Source organism: Podarcis pityusensis, assembly GCF_964106645.2.
Source record: "Podarcis pityusensis genome assembly, chromosome: 3".
In the NCBI taxonomy this organism is placed as follows: domain Eukaryota; kingdom Metazoa; phylum Chordata; class Lepidosauria; order Squamata; family Lacertidae; genus Podarcis; species Podarcis pityusensis.
The window spans coordinates 63,677,574-63,697,856 of NC_138026.1; the positions used below are offsets into that span (position 1 = coordinate 63,677,574).

General features: G+C 38.9%; 1 protein-coding gene across 4 annotated transcripts in view; it reads left to right on the forward strand.

The window, feature by feature from the left end:
* Positions 1-20,283, forward strand: part of UTRN (utrophin) — a gene marked incomplete at its 3' end in the record, with an annotated part of 327,288 nt that overhangs the window by 238,812 nt on the left and 68,193 nt on the right. For all 4 annotated transcript variants that reach the window (XM_080998526.1, XM_080998525.1, XM_080998524.1 and 1 more), the window contains 5 exons: positions 6,728-6,857; positions 12,225-12,493; positions 14,490-14,636; positions 16,801-16,879; positions 18,009-18,069. In XM_080998526.1, the coding sequence (XP_080854652.1) occupies positions 6,728-6,857; positions 12,225-12,493; positions 14,490-14,636; positions 16,801-16,879; positions 18,009-18,069 (686 nt within the window). The remainder of the gene's footprint in view (positions 1-6,727; positions 6,858-12,224; positions 12,494-14,489; positions 14,637-16,800; positions 16,880-18,008; positions 18,070-20,283) is intronic.

Below are 20,283 nucleotides of genomic sequence, written 5' to 3' on the forward strand. Positions count from 1 at the left end.
AAAAAGTATTCTTAAACAATATTCAGTGTTACTTATGGATATTCTTAAAGCACTGAAATAATGTTTCTTTTAAAATTTATTTATATTAAATTTGTATACCACCCTTCATCCATAGATCGCAGGGTGTTTCACAACATAAAATGACAAATAGCTATCACTGGTGTCTGTTCTTATTTACTTCTTTTATTTAACAAAATGTATCTACTACTTAGTAGAACTAAAGACCTCTGAATGGTTTACAAGACTGCGTTCCCGTATTTTTTGTGTATTCCATAACCTTTGGTGTATATATATTTTTAGCCTTCCTTGAGCTGAACCAGTAATTGCTCTGGGAAACCAAAGTCTAAATTTGTAACCACAAATTCATATAGTTATGTAAAATGGTACTGGCAGACTTTAATTAAAATAATTATTCTTCAGGCTTTTCTAATCTTTTCTCAATTAAGCAATGTTTTTCTGCATTCCTGGCCTTAGTTGAATCGTGTCACATTTGTGTGAAGTTGCACTGGTTAAAGCTCTGCTTTAATCAAGTTATTTTTCTCTCAGGAGTTGATCTTAGTCTTAACCCTTTTAATCAAATATAAATGTGCATTAATTTTACTGTTTAGATGTATTTTTTTTTAAAAAAAAACCCTTCCTCCAGAACCGATTTGTGTTCAGTCACTAATACAAATATTCCACATTCTTTTTTCTTCTTTTTAAAGAATTAAGATATATCCTAGCACTTCTGAGGACTTTGCCGTGAACCTATAATATACTCAACAGGGGTCGTCTTTTCTTTTCTTAAAATGGAAATAAGCTTCTGACTAGGAAACGACTCTATTCCTTTGTTACTTGCAATGCATTGATTCATAAAGCTGTATCCCGGGGGTTGCTTGTAGGCACTAGGTAGGTGACCCTAGTGCATTTTTTGAATTGTTTCTTTATTGTTTCTGATTTTTAAAGAAAGATGACAGGAACTTCCTTCACCTGTACACCTGTAGAGGCTTCTCTCTCTCTCTCTCTCTCTCTCTCTCTCTCTCTCTGTGTGTGTGTGTGTGTGTGTGTTTGATATAGATGCAGTTGAGCAGGGTGAGTGGCAGAAATGCTTATGTGGTCTATGCAGTGCTTTTTTTCTGAAAAAGTGTTTAGGGGTACAGTGGTACCTCAGGTTAAGTACTTAATTCTTTCCAGAGGTCCGTTCTTAACCTGAAACTGTTCTTAACCTGAAGCACCACTTTAGCTAATGGTGCTTCCTTCTGTCACCACGCCGCCGGAGCATGATTTCTGTTCTCATCCTGAAGCAAAGTTCTTAACCTGAAGCACTATTTCTGGGTTAGCAGAGTCTGTAACCTGAAGCGTATGTAACCCGAGGTACCACTGTACTCTCATTTTGACGCAAGAAAATCACCATTTTACAGTTCAAATTGGGAAAAATAAATACAGCAAATGGACAAAAGCACAAAGATTCGCAAAATGTTTAGGGGTATGCGTATCCCTGTGTCCCCCCCAGAAAAAAGCACTGGGTGTATGAGAGAGGGAGGGAGGGGAGAGAGCTTATACATGTGAAGTCTGTAAGAGGAGAAGGGGATATGTTTGTGTGTGTGTGAGAGAGAGAGAGACAGAGAGAGCGCAAGAGAAAGTGGTGGGTGGTCTGTATGGGTGGTTTGCGAGAGAGAGGGGGGACAGATACATTTGGGCAGAGAAAGAGGGTGTGTGGCTGTGGAAGTGTAAAAGTGTGTGCGAGAGAGATGCATGTGTCTTTGGTCTCATTGTGCAAAAGAGAGAGTGAGCTTGATGTGGTTATCTTGTATGTTTTCTCTGATACTGGTCAATACTTCCTGTTACTAAACAGCAGCAGCATTGTGGGGTTTTTTTTTGTGTGTGTGTAATCAGTATTGTGTGATCTCCACAATCTGGACAAGTAGGCCATAGCTGACTTCCTACATGAAGTATAAGATTGCCCAGGAGGTAACAGCAATGACCTTATTCTCCCTATAATTTTTTTGTCATGCCATGCGTACCTGGTAGCCATTTTATGATTGGAACCCACAGCACTTTCTCAAAGTTTCTATTGCTCCCAAAAGGCTTCTGATGCCTTCTGTAGCCCAACTAGTATTTAATAAAATCAGCATTTTATGAATAAAGTAAAATGGGTTTGAAATGCAACACTCAGAGGATGCATGGGACAAAGTTTTAAATTTGTGTGCATAGTTTTTATCCTCACAACATACATGAGCTCATACTTGAGACTATTTTGAAGTGGATCAGTTGCTGAAATTCACCTTTGTTTTTTAACAACAACAACATTTTATTTAAAGTCCACCCTCCCCGGCCAGGGCCAGGCTGAGGGCGGCTAACACCAAATATAAATTACAATAAAACGTAATAGAAAAAACAACGACAAACAAACAGTTAATTAAAATACGGCTTAAAATACAGCTTAAAATTCAGCCTTGTTTTAGTAGTAGCCCATAAATCAAGACCATAAAGGGAAGAAACATCAGATATTCACCTGAGCCAGCTATCCATGCTAGTCCTACATGGGCCAGCAAAAAAGCCAAGGCAAAATTTATATACCAAATCCCATATAAGGGGTCAGAGTGAGTCTAAGCCGAAGGCCAGGCGGAACAGCTCCGTCTTGCAGGCCCTGTGGAAAGTTGCAAGGTGATTTTATGATCTGCCCCAGGAAAAGGGCAGATTCCTGTTCACAAGTTGATATAATGCCTTGGTATTACCAGATAAAGTTTCTTTTGTTACAACACAGAATCTGTATTAAAACAAAGTCTCTTGATTTCTTGTAAGCCATATAAAAACTGTTTTTCCTCAGTCGCTTCAACCTCAAGAGCTTTCCATTTCCACCCATAACTATAAAAGAAACAAATTTCTCCAACACCTGTCTCAGTATAATTAGAAGGTAATTCAATACCAGTGGATGGTATTGGGACATAAACCTGTGAAAGACCCAACAGATTCAGGCTCAAATAAAAAGTGCCTTTACTTCACTGGTGCCTAATAAAAGTGATTTAGATGATGTGTTCTGTTTTTAAGAAATCCTCATGTTTTCTAATTGAAAATAGCCTCACCTTCCTCTATCAAAAAACTTTAGCAGACTTACCTGTTCAGCAGAAGCCTGTGTAAATTGTTTGATAAAGCTAAAAATGAGATAGTTCTTTTAAAATACATATGATGTTTTTTGGGTTAATAGTGCTGTGCAATACATTTTTGGGGATGTATTTTTTTTGGGGGGGGGGGGGGAGTTGTTGCAATGTGATTTCTGACTTAAAATGTAAGTCTATACTACAGGCGTTCATCATAAAGATTATGCAAGCCCAGTCCTAAAGTGAATTTTGTTGGAGCTCATTTTGAGGAAATAATAGCTTTGGGGAAAAGATATTCCACATTTCCACCAACATATTCTAGAGAGAAGGCAACACCTTCATGGGTTTTCTTGGTATAGTAAAGGAATGGGGAACCTCTGTATCGTTAATGATCTTTCCAGTTAAAATAAGCAAGTGATGTTTTTCTGTTTTCAGTTTAGGGAGAGAACAGAACAGACCAAAGTAGACAGCAGACAATTGTGGATAAATGTTTAGTTTGTACCACAGCTTACAGGGCAAAGAAATAAAGTAAAATAATTGCATGCATTTATTTCACAAAACAAAGTGTTTCTAACTGGTAAGAATGCCTTTTATTCAACAGAATAGATACTACTGTTCACCAGACATTTTCTGACATTTAGAAGAAAAAAGGGCAATGTAATACAATGTCAAATGTTAGGATTTGACTGTTCAACAATAGACATTCCTAGTGGGATTTCGGATTTTTGTCTAAATAGGCCTCTGTTCCATGTTGCAAACTGCTTCCAGGAAGCAGTAAGTCATGTGGCAATGGAGAGCTACTGTTCTAGAACTGGGGTTGCTGTTTACCCAGTTAGAAGAAAAATGCAGTATGATGAAGAGGGCAGAATTTTCTGCTTATTACATGTGAAACATCCAGTCCAGCAGCTGCTCTAACAGACACTGAGCTAGGGATGGGAAGAAATTGAGACCTGTTTTATGTAAACTTGCCTAATTTGCACCTCCTGAAACAATAGAGGAACTGAAACAGTTTTCTTTCAAAAACCTCACTTCTTCAAATGTTGTGATGCAGTTGACCATCCTAGAGATGTGTCCAAACTGCAGATATTAGGGACAAATGTGCATTATAATGCCCACTTTAGTAAAAAAAAATCATTAAAAATTCATTACATTAGGGAAATTGCTTGCAAAGATGTATATATCAGGCAAGATTGCATACAAAAATGTGTGTATTAAAAGTCTGTGATTAAACATTGAGAAGTGCTCATGAGGACTTAAAAAAAACCTAAGCTAATGCAGAAATATGGGAAACTGAATTAAAGATCGGAAAAATGAGTAATTGAGGGAACCCAAAATACATCCCTGCCTAAACTGAGCAGGAGATTCATCCCCCAGTCTAGATCTGGGGACAGTTCCCCACAGGGATTTACTTGGCCCTGGCAACATTGAACCAGAGATCAAAGGACATGGCAAGCTACTAAGGAGGGCTTGAGGCCATGCTGCACATATATATTCATATATAACTTTTAAATAAATATGTGATAGGTCCCTGCTCATAAAGTTCTATCTCTTACAATTTGCCCTTATGGAAAATAAGATGTACTTTTGAAGCGCGTTATCAAATTTTTAATGAAATAATAAAAAATTACTATTACAACCCTCTTCATGCTCTTGAATTTTTGTGCCCTATTTTTATCTTCCTTTAAAGTCTTGATTTTCATTCAAGTACTGTCTTCTGAATATGATAAAAGTGGCATGTTAGAGGATGCTTAAATCAGATGTCTTTTCATACATATTAAAGATGTATTTTTCTGTGTGGAATATTACTGCATTCTAGTTATTGCTTCACTGCATACTTTTCAACTTACTCCGGTTTAGTAAAAGGAGCAAGGTACTGTGACACTTGTGGTGCCTTAAAGAGTAATGAATTATTATGGCATATGCTTTTGTGGACTTCTGGTCTGTTTTATCAGATGCATGAAGTGTTATCCTGCGTTATATACACACAGCCTTGTGGGGAGGACTTGTAAGCAGTTAAATCATAGGGAAATCATAGAATCCTAGAATTATAGAGTTGGAAGGCACCATGAAGGTCATCTAGCCCAATCTGTTGCAAACTAGATCATACATTAATGGAATAAGTGGTCCATGTTTCACAAGCATACAGTAAGGTTGGTAGTACAAAAGCTTTGTAAACAAGCATTTTGGTTTCCCTGTGAATGTCCTGGTCCTCAAACACTCTGCACTTCAATTGGGATAAAGTTGCATTCACAGAGCTGAGGCGATGTTGGATTGTGGCATCAGTGTTGGCCCTTGTGGAAAGATAGCTGCCCAGGTAGGCAGCTCCAAAAAATTATACATATCACTTGGGAAGACTAATGCCAGTGTCCTGGAAGAAGCAAAGATCACCAGTGTTGAAGCAATGATTCTTCAACATCAACTCCGTTGGACTGGTCATGTTGTTCGGATGCCTGATTATTGTCTTCCAAGCCAACTACTCTATTCCCAACTCAAGAATGGAAAGCAAAATACCGGTGAACAACAAAAGAGGTTTAAAGACTCTCTCAAGGCAAATCTAAAAAAAAAAAAAAAAGCAGTATAAACACCGACAATTGGGAAACACTGGCCTACAAGCACCCCAATTGAAGAACATCCTTTACCAAAGGTGTCATGGACTTTGAAGACGCTTGAACTCAGGACAAAACATGCTAAGAGGCACGTTTAGAAAACCCTCACTTTGATCAGTTCCCACCCGAAAACCTGTGTCCCCACTGTGGAATCTAGAATTGGCCTCCACAGTCACTTACAGACTCAGTGTTAAGACCGTGTTCATGGAAGACAACCTTATTCGGCAACAAGTGATCGCCAAAGAAGAAGAAGATCATACATGACAGATAACCATACAACCTCTGCTTAGAAGCCTCCAAGAAAGGAGAGTCCACCACCTCTCATGCGAATCTGCTCCACTGTCGAATTGTTCTTACTGTCAGACTTGAAATTAAGAAAAACGCAACACAGTGATAATTACCTAATTAACTATGTTAATTTTCAAAACAGCTGTTGCTAACACAGTAGTGTTATAACTTAATTACAGAATCATTGCCTGCGTTTTCATTTCTTTCTGACCTGTCTGTTTACAGCCCTGCCTCAAACCTTGTGTATTAATGAATGCACATTAATAAACTCTCACTTCTCACATATCTGAAATACTGACAGTGTTTTCCATTTGTGACTTCTGAATATAGAAAACTGTAGAGGGCACATTGAAAAGGAACACCCCCCCCCCAAAAAAAGGAGGAGGGGGAAAATGAAAATCACATTTCCCCCTCCCCCAACCATGAAACAAAAGGCAAGGGTTTGGGGATCAGAGCTTTCTAATTAAGCAGAACTCTGCAGGTGTGCATTGAAAAGCAGCACACACCCCCCCGCCCAATGATGATAAATGATGACAAGACTGGATCCATGGTGGATAAATGTTATTTCACAGAGATTCTGAATGCAACAAACCATTTATTTTATTTAAGAAAATTTATATACCGCTTGATTGTAATAAAACCTCTAACCGTAGCTCCAAGTTAGGTCAAAGAGATGAAAATGGAGAGTTGCAGTACTGTACATTGACTGCAGCCTTAGATCAAAACTGACTCCACTGTTTTTCTTTTGGAAAGGCACTAAGGCGTGAGTTGAAGGATAAAGAGCAAGCCATTTTGAATGCTGTAGACCAAGCACGAGTGTTCCTCGCTGATCAACCAATCGAAGGCCCCGAAGAACCAAGAAAAAACGTACACTCAAAGTCAGGTCAGTTTTTAAACCCAGCTTCTTTGTTGAATATGTGGTTCCTCTGGTGAATATTCATTGTTCTCCAAAGAACTTTAAATGAATTGTGTGTGGTCTAGGGAACGCCACAGTAGTACCATTTAAATAAAATAAATAAATCCTGACAGTTAGAGAACATTATTATAGCTGGTGAATTGTCCAAGACAAGAGATTGGGCAGTTTTACAAGTGATACTGTCTGTTACTGTGTATATTGCTGTTACTGGTGCAATGCAGTTTGGTGTAACACTGCTGTAGAAACATGATATATAAGAAACAATTTTCTGATTGTCATAACAGTTGCAAAATGTTTTGCCCAGAAGGCTCCTGATCAGGTATGATTATGTTACCTCGACCACTGTTTTCTGTCTTATGTTTTACTAGCCTTACAAATATGTTTTGTGCATATCAGGGATGGGGGGATGTGGCCCTTCAGATGTCTGAGACACAATTCCCATCAGCTTCAGTCAGTGGTCAAGGATGATGGGAGTTGCTATCTATCCAGATTCCCATCCTTGTTTAAAGCAGTACAACTATGCATATCAAACACAGAACCAGAGTGGGGATTCAGATACTCGCTCACATTGCTTATTATACTTTCAAAATGCATAATAAATTCGGTCTGTTTTTAGAGCACATTAACAGGAACAAAATGCATACTATGGTACACTGCTTTTAGTTCATGAAGTCTGCAATCCTAAACACACTTATAAGAGATTTATTTGCCAGAAAGTAAAAATAAATAAATCTTATTTCATGACAGCTTTGTTGGCTTTTCTTGGCCTGCCTTTCTATTGTTCTATTAATTGGGAACAACTGGTGTTGTAAGAAACTATCTGTTGCATAAACACATTTTAATTTTATGCAATTGTACTGTGTGCACAACCTCGCCTTTCCTAGTTTCTTCCTTTTTGACTTCGGGTTTCCATTATGAATGCTTGCTGATTAAAACAAATGAACATTTTCCCCAGGCTAGTTCTTTGCCAGGCTCCTTTACTGGATCCTGTCCCCCAGCTGTTTTGAACAGTCAGATGGATACTATGCTACATTAGGTAGCTTTGATGAGATGTATAATATAGCTGGTCTAAATTGGGAGAATTATTATGAAAAATATTTTCCAAGTTCAAATTTGTTCAGACCACTGCATTATGAGAAGATGGTAATCAGTAATATTCATTCAGTAGAGAGTATATTAGGCTGGCGAGCACTGCTGTGGTAAATTGCCTCATTTAAAGACTAGCTGGGTTTTTAGTAGCTAATTAACACCTGGCTTCTTTCAACTTAATCATATTTATAAAAAAAACACACCAAACAAATGATACAAGCACCAATTCTGAAAGCTTCAGAGCTTTCAGTTGTGCACATCGCTAAGAAACCACATAACCCCCCCCCCCATCCTACTCTTGGGCATTTCCCATTTCCTTTGTTTTGGTTGCGGCGCTCATCTTGCTTTATTGGCTGAGGGAGTTGGCGTTTGTCCGCAGACAGCTTCCGGGTCATGTGGCCAGCATGACTAAGCCGCTTCTGGCGAACCAAGCAGTGCACGGAAACGCCGTTTACCTTCCCACCGGAGCGGTACCTAATTATCTACTTGCACTTTGACGTGCTTTCGAACTGCTAGGTTGGCAGGAGCAGGGACCGAGCAACAGGAGTGGGGATTCGAACCGTCGACCTTCTGATCGGCAAGTCCTAGGCTCTGTGACCCACAGCGCCACCCACGTCCCTAATAGAGTCTCATATTCATGAACTATTAGCATTGACTCCTTCAGAACTACTGGTTCATTATAAAGTACGAGGTTTTTAATTCAGAAGGGATGTCATAGACCAGGCACATTCATTGACCTCCTTAATCCTTGGAGTCTGATCACTAGTCCCACCCCCTCTCTCAGCTTTTTTTTTTTTTTTTTACATCCAGACATGTAGGCATATTCCTAGGTATCTTGGGGTATCTGCACATATTCAATGCCTAGCTGGCATGGTCTTGTAATGCATATATCTTTCTTGCTACATGGAGGTGACTTTGAAAACATATTTCCTGTCACCTTTTTGTTTTACCTAATAATGGCAGGATGCAACAGAAGTCCAAAGCTTGATTTGGCAAGAGCTTTGAACAAACCAAAAACTTTAATGAAGTGAAAAAGAGAGAGATTTTAGAAGCAAACTGGTGAATATTGGTGAGATCCCTTGGTAATATCAAGTAATTATGCAGTTGCAAATGTTACTTTGATAGATCTGTCATTCTAAATTAAGCATTCGCCATCTGTTCTGCCTTTTAATTGCAAAGGCAAAAAATGCAATAAATCATAGTTGAATCATAAAAGAAATACTTGTTGCAAGAGATTTACACGAATGCACTTTATTTATTAGGCAGCATGACATGGCTACATATTGCAGGCTTAAAGAACAGAGGTGGAAGCCATCATTAGCCAGGTGTTGATACTGCGCATGTGATCTGCAAAGGTGGTGATGACAAAGGCACACAAATGGTTTCAGCCAATTATGATTTTAACAGTCCCCCTTAAACTCTGTATGATACTCTGAACATGCACAGGTAAATATTTTTTGGTCTGATGAATTGATTAAGAAAAAACACAGAGAATGCAAGTCCTATTTACTTGTGACATTTCATTTTCTGTAGGAAAGTTAGCATTTACTTTACTGCCTTCAAAGGAAATAAAGCCAAAGTATTATACAACTAGAGCAACAATTAAGAGTTGTTATTGGCTTACCACTTATGGTTTGCTTGGAGCAAGACAAATCCAGTAGTCATGGTTTGGATGCAACACTCCTGCATGGCAGCAGGAGAACAAGGGGACAAGCAAAGTGACCCCGTTTTTTACTGTCACACACCCACATTCACATTTTGCTAGGGGTTGGCTTAGCATTGCAGCTATGTCTGATGCCTTCTGCCATGGCCATTAAGCACAACTAAGAGCAGGTAAAAGGGACAAGGATTTTTAATGCCACACGTTTGTGGGAAAGGATAGTGTGTAAAGCAACTGAGTCAGCACAGAGTAGCCTAGTTTACGTAACAATGTTTATTTTAGGGTATCTATCTAGTGAGGTCTGCTATAGACAAACCAAACTTGTTAAGCCCAACCTTGAAACTGTATCCATGCTTGCCTGTTGTCTAACCCCCCCCTTTTTCTCTCAGCCATTCTTTTTCTTTTTTAAATGGCTGCCATTAAAAGTACTTTCCCTGAAACTAGACTTGTCATTTTGGAAGCCCCACTGTAACTCATGTTGACCAGAGGCTTAATAAACCTTTTATAACTATGTTAACTTTAAATAATGTTGTTGCAACTGGAGCAGAAAGTTAACTTGTTTTCCTTTCCTTTAAGCTAGTAGATTAATTCAGGGAGCTTTTCATTCTCCCCGAGTATCTGCTGACGTAGAGGTAGTATAATACTTTGAAGCCAAACTTCATACCTCTTCCCTGCACTCTGTTTTCCTTGTGTCATGCCTTTTTAATTTGTAAGCCTGATGGAAGGGCCCGTCTCTCATTTTTATTGTTTAACTGATGTGACTGGAAAGGCAATTATTGTCTGAAAAGCAGGATAAACTACAGTAAATAAATGCATTAGATAAATAAGTAGAAAATGGCAGCAATCAGTGTGCAGTGGTTTTTGCCAAAGGTGTTGTGTGTTATCACACCAGCTTCCTACATGGCAAGCTGACGAAAAGCTGCTGCAAAGAAAGCTGTCACTACTAACAAAACAAAAAAATTCCTTCCAGTAGCACCTTAAAGACCAACTAAGTTAGTTCTTGGTATGAGCTTTCGTGTGCAAGCACACTTCTTCAGATACACGTGTAACTGAAGAAGTGTGCTTGCACACGAAAGCTCATACCAAGAACTAACTTAGTTGGTCTTTAAGGTGCTACTGGAAGGAATTTTTTTGTTTTGACTATGGCAGACCAACACGGCTACCTATCTGTAACTGGAACTACTAACAAAGTTCTCATTAGTACTTTTACTCTGAGCAGTCAATGTAACTATGAATGTGGCTTCAGCTTTCCTGGAATTGGTAGGTTGCTCATTAAAACATGTTGGGATAGCAGAATGCCAAGCATATTTATGTGTAAGATACAGTCATATCTTGAGTGAATAGATTGCATGCATCTTTATAGCTCATAAAAGTACATTTGTCAGCCTTCAGCTCTGCAGTAAATGTCTTTTTAAAAATCAAGTTTACAAGCAATTCTAAGGCTCTCTTCTAAAATGAAAAGGAAAGCATGAATGTAATACATTCGGGACCTGAATTTATCCAATTTGAAAGTGCACTTGCCATTACACAGCAGCTCTGAATTAAAGTTGCCCTTCAAGTGCCCTAACAATCTGTAGAATCTTGTTTTTAATTAACGTGCAGTGGAAACTAACAGTGGATAAGAAACTTAATTTCTGGTCCCACATCTGGTGCCAGTCTTCCTTTTCCACATTGCTGCTTGTGATTCTTGTTTGGTTCTTCCTTTCACACTGTTCCCCCAGCCCCATGTCCTCAACCGACATCCAAAGCAACAGTTTAATATGTTGATAAACAAGAAGACATTAATATTTACAACAACAACATAGAAAATACCCTGCTGGATCAGACCAACGAAGTCCTGTCTAGTCCAGCATCATGTTACCAACAGTGGCCAACCAGATACTTCTGGGAAGCCACAAACAAACATGGTTGCTCTCTAGCAGGTGGAATTTAGGGGTGTACTAGCTATAGTTTTCTGGTGGTTAGTTGCAATCATACGTGGGTATTTTTGTAAATTACTGGGCTGTGTTAATATCACAGATGGTATGTCCTGTTGGAGGGATCTGCCTGCATCATTAAAGCCATTCTTTTCTTACTGGTGGCAAAAAAGCAACTTACTGTACTTCATTAAGTATTATATTAACACTGTCACAAGACATTAAACACTATTCTTAGGTCCCCATATACTTGCTTTTCTCTTGTTACTAGTTCAGCTCCCCTGGAGTGCAAATGTAGTTGAGTTTTGATTCCGTATTTGTCTGGCATTTGAACATTGCTTGTTTCTAAAAAATACCTTACATAAGAAGAGTCTGCAGGCCAATGACCCATCTACTCCAGCATCCTGTTCTTACAGTGGCCAATCTGATGCTGTGGGAAGCCTGGAATTCAGAGACACATGGCGCGTTTTTCTACTTAATTGGATCTTGTCTTGAAGACCACCTGCAAACACACTGGGTCTCACAGAACAGAGGATGCGAGTTGCAGACCAAAGCGTAATAATCAGCATTAATAGGCACCTTGTTAAAAGCGTACTGTGCATTTGTGTAGAACAGCAAATCCTTTCAATTCCATGTCAATCTGATTCTTTGAAATGCCTTCTGTTACAGAGCTGACCCCCGAAGAGAAAGCACAGAAGATTGCCAAAGCTATGCGTAAGCAGTCTGCAGAAGTGAAAGAGAAGTGGGAAAGCCTAAATACCTGTGCCAGCAGTTGGCAGAAGCAAGTGGACAAAGCGCTGGAGAAACTGAAGGACTTGCAGTGTTCTATGGATGACCTAGATGCTGACCTGAGAGAGGCAGAAAATGTGCTAAATGGTTGGAAACCCGTTGGAGATATACTGATGGATTCATTGCAGGATCACATTGATAAAACAACAGTAAGCACAAATGTATTCTTCAGTGTAATGCATTTTGAGCAAATGTCTATGTGTGAATGAAATTTAGTCTCTAACAATGCATCCAGCCATTGCTGTGCCCTGAATTAATGTTCCAAGATAGCAAAATATGTACAAATATCTCTTTTGTGTACTTTATCAGGGAACACATGCTTTATTTGCTTATTAACTCCAGTTCTATAATGTTCTAAATTCAAAAATCCTAGAGCAGTTCATAAATCACATTTTCAAATCACAAAGCAAAATAAAACCATGAAATCATCTTGAACCTAAAAACAACAGCAAGTAAACAATTCCATAGATTGTTCTACTAATCAAGTTTTCCTGAGCCTAATTGGCAACAAATTCAGAAAGTCCCAAAGACTAGAACAAAAAGGCATGTCTTCCGTGGCTGATAAAATTGGAGTTGAGGGCCACAACCAAGAAGACCCTCAACCAGGTCACTACTCCTTGGGCTACACCCATCACCATTATTCTCAAAAGGTCCCTGCAGTGATCTCAGGGGTCAGACTGGCACATTGAACCCTACCAAGTATTTTGGCCTTGAGGATTTATGGCTTTAGAAGTCAATGACAGGACCTTGAATTGGGCTTGGAAGCAAAGAGACAGCGAGTGCAGATCATGGGGAATCAAACATTCTGCAGCCGTTGCAACCAGCAAACCGTTTTCAAGGTTCAAAGGTACAAAATAGAGTGCATTGTAGTAATCCAGACATAAGGTTACCAGGTTGTAGATCAGTCTGGGAAGGCTACCTCAATTCAGGAATGATTGTACCTGGTGAATTAGCCATAGTAAAAATAGGCACACCTAACCACTGAGGCCACTTGAGCACCCAGTTACAAAGATGGCTATAGAAGTACACCCCCAACACACACACACATTTTATTTCTTTTCATTTTAGTGAAGTAGCAGCACTGTGGTGGGAAGATGGTATAGATTTGGGTGGCTGGGAAGGTTAACATGATCAGAGGGAGGCACAAATAGCTTATGAAGAGCAAAAATCCTACATGTTTATATTTTAAAACTCTCATTTTGAAGAGAAAACGTGGTATAAAAGTGCAGTAATAATTTTCCCAAACTGGAAAATCCTTATGGCTAGCCTGCCATGAAACAAAATAAATCTGCTCCTGTTAATGTTTTTTGAACTCCCAATATGTTCCACGATGCAAGCTTAGGTGTTCATAAATCATACTGCAGCAACTCTACAAATCCTAGGCTATAAAAAGCCTAAGGTACAAAATCTAAGGAAATGGTTCTGAAGTCAGTGGGTATTTTAGTACTGGACTTAGAGGCTTATTGTCTGTCAATTCATGGATGATCTAAAAAAAAGATAAATTGCACTACGTATCCTAGCATCACACACACGACACCCTCTTCGAGTTTCAGCCTATCTTTCAAATAATGATTAAGCAAAATTCACTGGAACTTTATTTATATCCCCACAGAACATAATGAAACTTGATTTATATTTTCTGTTCTGTTGTTTTAAGCATAATATGCCCACCCTTTCCCCATTCCCATTTTAATAGAAACCAATCAGTTTGCAAAAGCTTCATTTTGTGAATACCACTTTCTGCCTTTAAGAGGTAATTAGTTTCTTCTTAATTGCATTTGTATAAAGGAAGGTAAGGATAAGCTTATTGTGTTTTCATTATGTCAGCCTGTTAGCAAACCCAAACAAAAATGAATGATCTAATTGACTGACAAGTAGCAGTGAGAAGTCAGAAACTTTTGCTGATTAGTTGGAAATATTAAAGGCCCAGGCTGATGAGCATATTGCTTAATTTTCATGATTTACTGAGGTAATGTGCAGTTCACCAAGCCAGCAAGGGCCCCATATGAACTGAAATGCAGTGAAATCTGATTCTTATTGCTGAATATGAATGAACAGTAAGTGCTTGAGGGTGCTTGCATGTGTTGTTTGACTCTGGTCTTTTAACATGTTTTGTTGAGAGTACATACATGTTTCCTGTTCTAGGCCTTTAGAGAAGAAATTGCACCAATCAACTTGAAGGTTAAAGCAGTTAATGATTTATCCAGTCAGTTCTCTCCACTTGACCTTCATCCATCCTTAAAGATATCGCGACAGCTGGATGATCTCAATATGCGCTGGAAACTTTTACAGGTATTCAGTTCTTCTCTTCAATGGATTAAGAGTGAGAGGGTGTCCCTTTATTATTCTTATTTTCTATTACAGTACAATTTATCATTAATCTTGACTGCTTTAGTAACAAAATGCAATGAAAGAGTCTCTTCTTTTCTCTCATGAGTGATAGCTTCTCTTTTCTGCTCATATCAGCAGTTCAGTGCAGGGAGGGGATGGAATTAATATCCAAAGACACATGTACATATTTTGGGCCTGTATATCCATTAATCATGGATATTAACAACTTTTGAAAGTGTGTGTGTGTATAAGTAATTCTTCCGTTGTGCCAGAATCAGTTTAGTCCTGCTGGCCACATGACCCGGAAAGCTGTCTGGACAAACGTCGGCTCCCTCGGCCTGAAGCGAGATGAGCACCACACCCCATAGTCGCCTTTGACAGGACTTAACCATCCAGGGGTCCTTTACCTTTACTTATATTGTCATTGCACACTCAGGATTTCCCATTACCCTATGCCTGTTCTCAAGACTTTTAAATACATTCATGCCTTGTCTGGCATGTGTTGCCTGAAAAACATTTGTATCGTTATCATCATTGGTTTATTTATATACTGCTTTTTGGCCAAGGCTACTAAAGTACAATGATGAAATACCATTAATCCATAAAAATATAAAACAGCAAAATCCCAAAGATCCCATCAATTTCACTTTATACATTTGTGAGTTGCCTTTGTGGTCTCACCACAAATGTAGCTGTCACCACAACCCTTTGCCCAAACAATAGGCTTCCCCCTAGAAACAGCTATTGTTCTTACAGTTGCTCTTCATGGGTAGAGCTAGCTGGCTCTACCCTTCAGTTCCTCAACAGGCTGCCATTCTCCAGGTTCAGCAGCAGGCAAGGAAAAGAAGGGTGTGGCATACTAAAGTTGGTATTTTATAGCTACAGAACTTGTAGTGAAGCAGTCGGGGAAAATGGACCTCAAATTTGGGGCAGGTTCTAGGCATATTCTGGAAGCAGCATAAGGTGGGTATAGTACAACCTGAGGAGATTTACAGATCATGCTAAACACATTTCACATTCTCATATATCTCCCAGAGGGCAATAATGTCACCATTCCCATGCTACCCTGGAGACCTATGAACATATGAGGCAGGGTGCAATGTGATCTTTCTAGCCCAGTAAAGAAGTATTGTTGTTGTTTTTCTCCTTTTGCAATGCTATATGGCTTAGCAAGGTCTCGATTGGCCTGGGGGGCAGTCATTCCACATTGCACTATTGATTTCAGACTTCGAATGGATTCATTTCTGCCTTCGAATGTTCCAGAAAACCAAAAAGCTTCCAATAAATTCCTATTGCCTTAATTGTCTGAAACTGTTGTGGAAGAACATTTAGTGGGAATTTCATATTGAAAGAAAATTAGTCTTCTGTACTCCATTCAAACTTGTACCAAGAGTTTTGCGTATTTCTATTTGCTTCCTTTTCTGCGTCGAGACCCTATTTCAACCTGAGAAGAAGAAAAAGTTGGAAGTGTGAAATGTTTGAAAGTGGAGAAAAATGCCCCCCTATCTTTGACATCTGCGACCTGCTGAGTTTAGATGTAGTCTGCTGAGAAACAGTGTGTCCTGTGAGATGAAATTATTAACATTTCTGATGCATCTCTGTTTCTTGCAATGTAATTTGTGTTTGGAATGCTTTTTATGCCTTACGGAGATTTGACTAAGCAGTCAGACTCCTGCTGGATGTGCAAGTGCAGTTTAATTAGTAAACCAGGAGGATATCTGCCCATCCTGTCAACCAGCAAAACAGCATGCTCCAAAGTGGTTCCTTGTAAAGGCAGCTGTAAGATCAATAGAATCAAAATTAGGCCTGCTGACTACAGATATTTAGACAAGAGAAGAGGAGAGAGAAGCAAAAAATTTCAGTGGAGACAGTATTAGTCACTGTGAAAATCTTATTTATTGATTTGCATTGCTTACAGAAAGATAATTATTCATTTGTATTTAAACATTAAAAACAAGAGAACAGATGCAAATGGGCAGAGTAAACACATCTGCAGTACATCTAAAGTCTATTTGCTAAAACTGTTTGTAAACCATTGTTTGCAATGCTGGCTGTTAGAATGGCTGTTAAGAATGTATGATCACTTGAAATTAATGGTTTTCCTTGTATATGTTTGTACATGCAGATATCTGTAGAGGATCGCCTTAAACTGCTACAGGAAGCACACTGGAACTGTGGACCCACATCTCAAAATTTTCTGTCCAGTAAGTGTTAGTAGAAGAAGCTGCTTGATAGTGTGTTCTTATACTGGAGGATGTAAAAGAAGATTGAGGGACATTCCAGGAGTAGATAAATGTGGTACTTGGCAGTTCAAAGATCTCTTATTTTCACCTGAACAGTGAAGTCATTTGTGTATATGACCTCAAGGCTGCTATTCATACGAAGTTCAGAAAGTAGTGTCTAAGCAGGATTGGATTCCTAGATAGGTACAATGCAAGTTTACACACAAATTTAGATATTTGGAAGGGGTGGGGGAAGTAGCTTTCATCATTTTTCAGCAATTAAACCTATCTACAGCATCTGGAATCCAGCATTTCTAATAACTTGACAAAAGAAAAATACAGAACAAATAGATGGCTTGCCATTGAGCATTCTCTGGGGCAAAGACATTAGAGAACAGCAGCTCTGATTGCCTCATTTTAATAAGGATAATGTAGAGATAGACAAGGGAAACCAAAGTGGTTGATGGTCTGCAGAAACTCCCTTACGGGGAAAAGGACATTCTAGCTTAGTATTAGTTTAGAAAAAAATCAAGTAAGGAGGGTGGAGACATGATAGAGGTGTATAAAATTATACACGGGAAAACACGGTTAGAGAGAAGTGCTTCTCCCAGTCCCATAATACTGGAACCCAGAGTCATCCAGAGAGACTGAATGTTGTAAGATTCAGAACATAATGAACAAAGTACTTCTTCACACAGTTAACCTATGATATTTGCTACCACCAAATGGTAGTAATGACCACCAACTTGAATGACTTTCAAAGGGGGTTAGACAAATCTGTAAAGGATAAAGCCATCAACGGCTGCTGCTCCTGATGGCTGTGTATCACCTCGAGTATCAGAGGTGGTATGCCTCCGAGTTGCTGCTGCAACTGTCTGTGCTGACCACTGAAAAAGTTGTTGTAGCTTTGGATGGGCGGAATAGGGAGCAGAGCTTCGTTCTAGGTGTGGTGATGGTATTCCCAGAACTCTGTCTAGAAGGTAGAGATGGATCTTCATTCGCAGGTCCTGGAATGCATATTCAGTGCTTTCTTATGACTGAGCTTAATTGTAAAACAACTATAAATTATTTATTTTCGTCATAATTACCCCATTTCTTTTCTTTGCTACAGCCTCTGTTCAGCTACCATGGCAGAGATCAGTTTCACATAACAAAGTTCCATACTACATCAAGTAAGTTGGCCTTTGCTCCTGCTATAATTGTCTTAGAGGAAAATTCACAGGATCTTTGAAAGCTCCATTAATCCTCAGCTGCTTTTCCTCAAGCTGGGGGGATCATGTAGAAATGCTGCCATAATTAGTCTCACTAGCTGAATTTGTATATATGTTTTGACAGGCTTTGTCTTCCTTTTCAGTATCAGTGCTTAACATGAATAGAAAACAATACTGCAGTCTTACTTATTTTGTTCCATGGATATTTATATTATACACTTACTTGGTCACATCAGAAGTGCCATTAAGTAAAGGGTACCATCAGTGCATGATATTAGAAATGTGTTTTTGAAATTTGCTGTGCCTGAATTCAGGGTTTAAATTATAAAATCAAATTTTCAGGATAAGCTGTCTATTTAAGCATATTTGAAAGTCTCCTTTTAATTAAACTTTGAGATATGTCATTTGTATTGCCTGTCAAGCTGTGAATACTTAATGAACCCCTACTATCCTATGTGTTGATTTCCATCCCTTTCGCAATTAAAATATATACACTCCCACACATTTTATGTAGTTACGCAGTTTAAAATAGTATGAAGTCTGTTGTATGCTCTTATATTTTACTGTGATTTTTCTGGAATTGGTGTTATATCTGGAAAGTATTGTAAACTGAAACAATGCTGGAAGTAATATATGAGAAATATAGGCATGACCTACCAGCGTTACCCATTGCTTTCAAAGGGCGAATGATTTAAATGCTTAAGCTTCTCCAATTGAAATTACTGGGAGTTTTTTTAATGGTGCTCAACCATGTCCTTAGGGCAAAATTATGGCTCACTTTTATGTATATTGGGCTTCTTGTTTTAAGACTTAAACTCTTCATCAACTCATTGGGATAAAAGTGGGATAGGAAAGGATAAGCAAAAGTTTGGACTACAAGTATGGAATGCCAATTATAAATTAACTGCTACGCAGATTTTCTGTGGTTTTGTACACATACTTTAAAAGACGATGGGCTGTATTCCGCTTACTCAGAGTTGACCCACAGAAATTAATGGACCTAACTTAGTCATGTTCATTAATTTCAGCCAATATACTCTGAATGAAACATGATTGAATACCATCCCATCTTTTTAGTGAGTAGAATGCTCTGCAGATTAGCCTAGTGGTTTACTTTTTTTCATTTCTGTATTTAAATGACTAGCATTAATAAAACTGAATCTGTCTTCTCCCCCACCCCCAGTAATGATCGTCTCTGTGTTTACAAATGAATCATTCTGTGCTTATTCATCAGTTTGATAAAAGCTATTCCAAAGAAGCTGTTATACTACCATATCATAAACCGCTACATTCCATGCTTTTGTTGTTTCTGAAGACATCAGAAGGGATATATCTGGGTCCTTTCCAGGCTGGGTTCATGCCTAGTCATGTGACTACATCAGTCTTGATTGATATGAAAGATGATCTTTTTGGAGATAATTGGGGGAGTGTGAGCCCATAGATTCTCCTTGAGGTCTCAGTGGAGACTGGCCTGTTAGGACAAATGGAACATTTCCCTACCAATCTTAGTCTGCATTCTGCCAGGCCACACCTTACAACAGCCACTGATGGTACCCTTTACTTAATGGCACTTCTGATGTGACCAAGTAAGTGTATAATATAAATATCCATGGAACAAAATAAGTAAGACTGCAGTATTGTTTTCTATTCATGTTAAGCACTGATACTGAAAAGGAAGACAAAGCCTGTCAAAACATATATACAAATTCAGCTAGTGAGACTAATTATGGCAGCATTTCTACATGATCCCCCCAGCTTGAGGAAAAGCAGCTGAGGATTAATGGAGCTTTCAGTGGGAGCTCAGCAAGGAGGAGGATAGGGACAAAACCAGAATTAGTAGGCTCTGCTTGCCATTGGCTCTTGCTGCACCTACAGTTCTGCCTTACCAGTCCCCATGAGTGCCAGACCTCAGTGCATTTGTAGTTAATCAGAGCAAGTTAACAGATGAAGTTGCTTTTGAAATATCATTTCCCCCATATACCACCTGGTTGCCAGTTTGCAACTTATTTATGCCCCGAAGTGCAAGACCACTTCTGGATTGATTTGCAAATGAAAGTACCACCATCCCTTGCTATGTTTGTTGCTCATGTTTGTCAGATTCTTTATATATAACAGGGAGAGTTGACAGACCATGAAAGTGTTTTCATTTACCCTTTCTTCTCCTAGGAAGCTAGA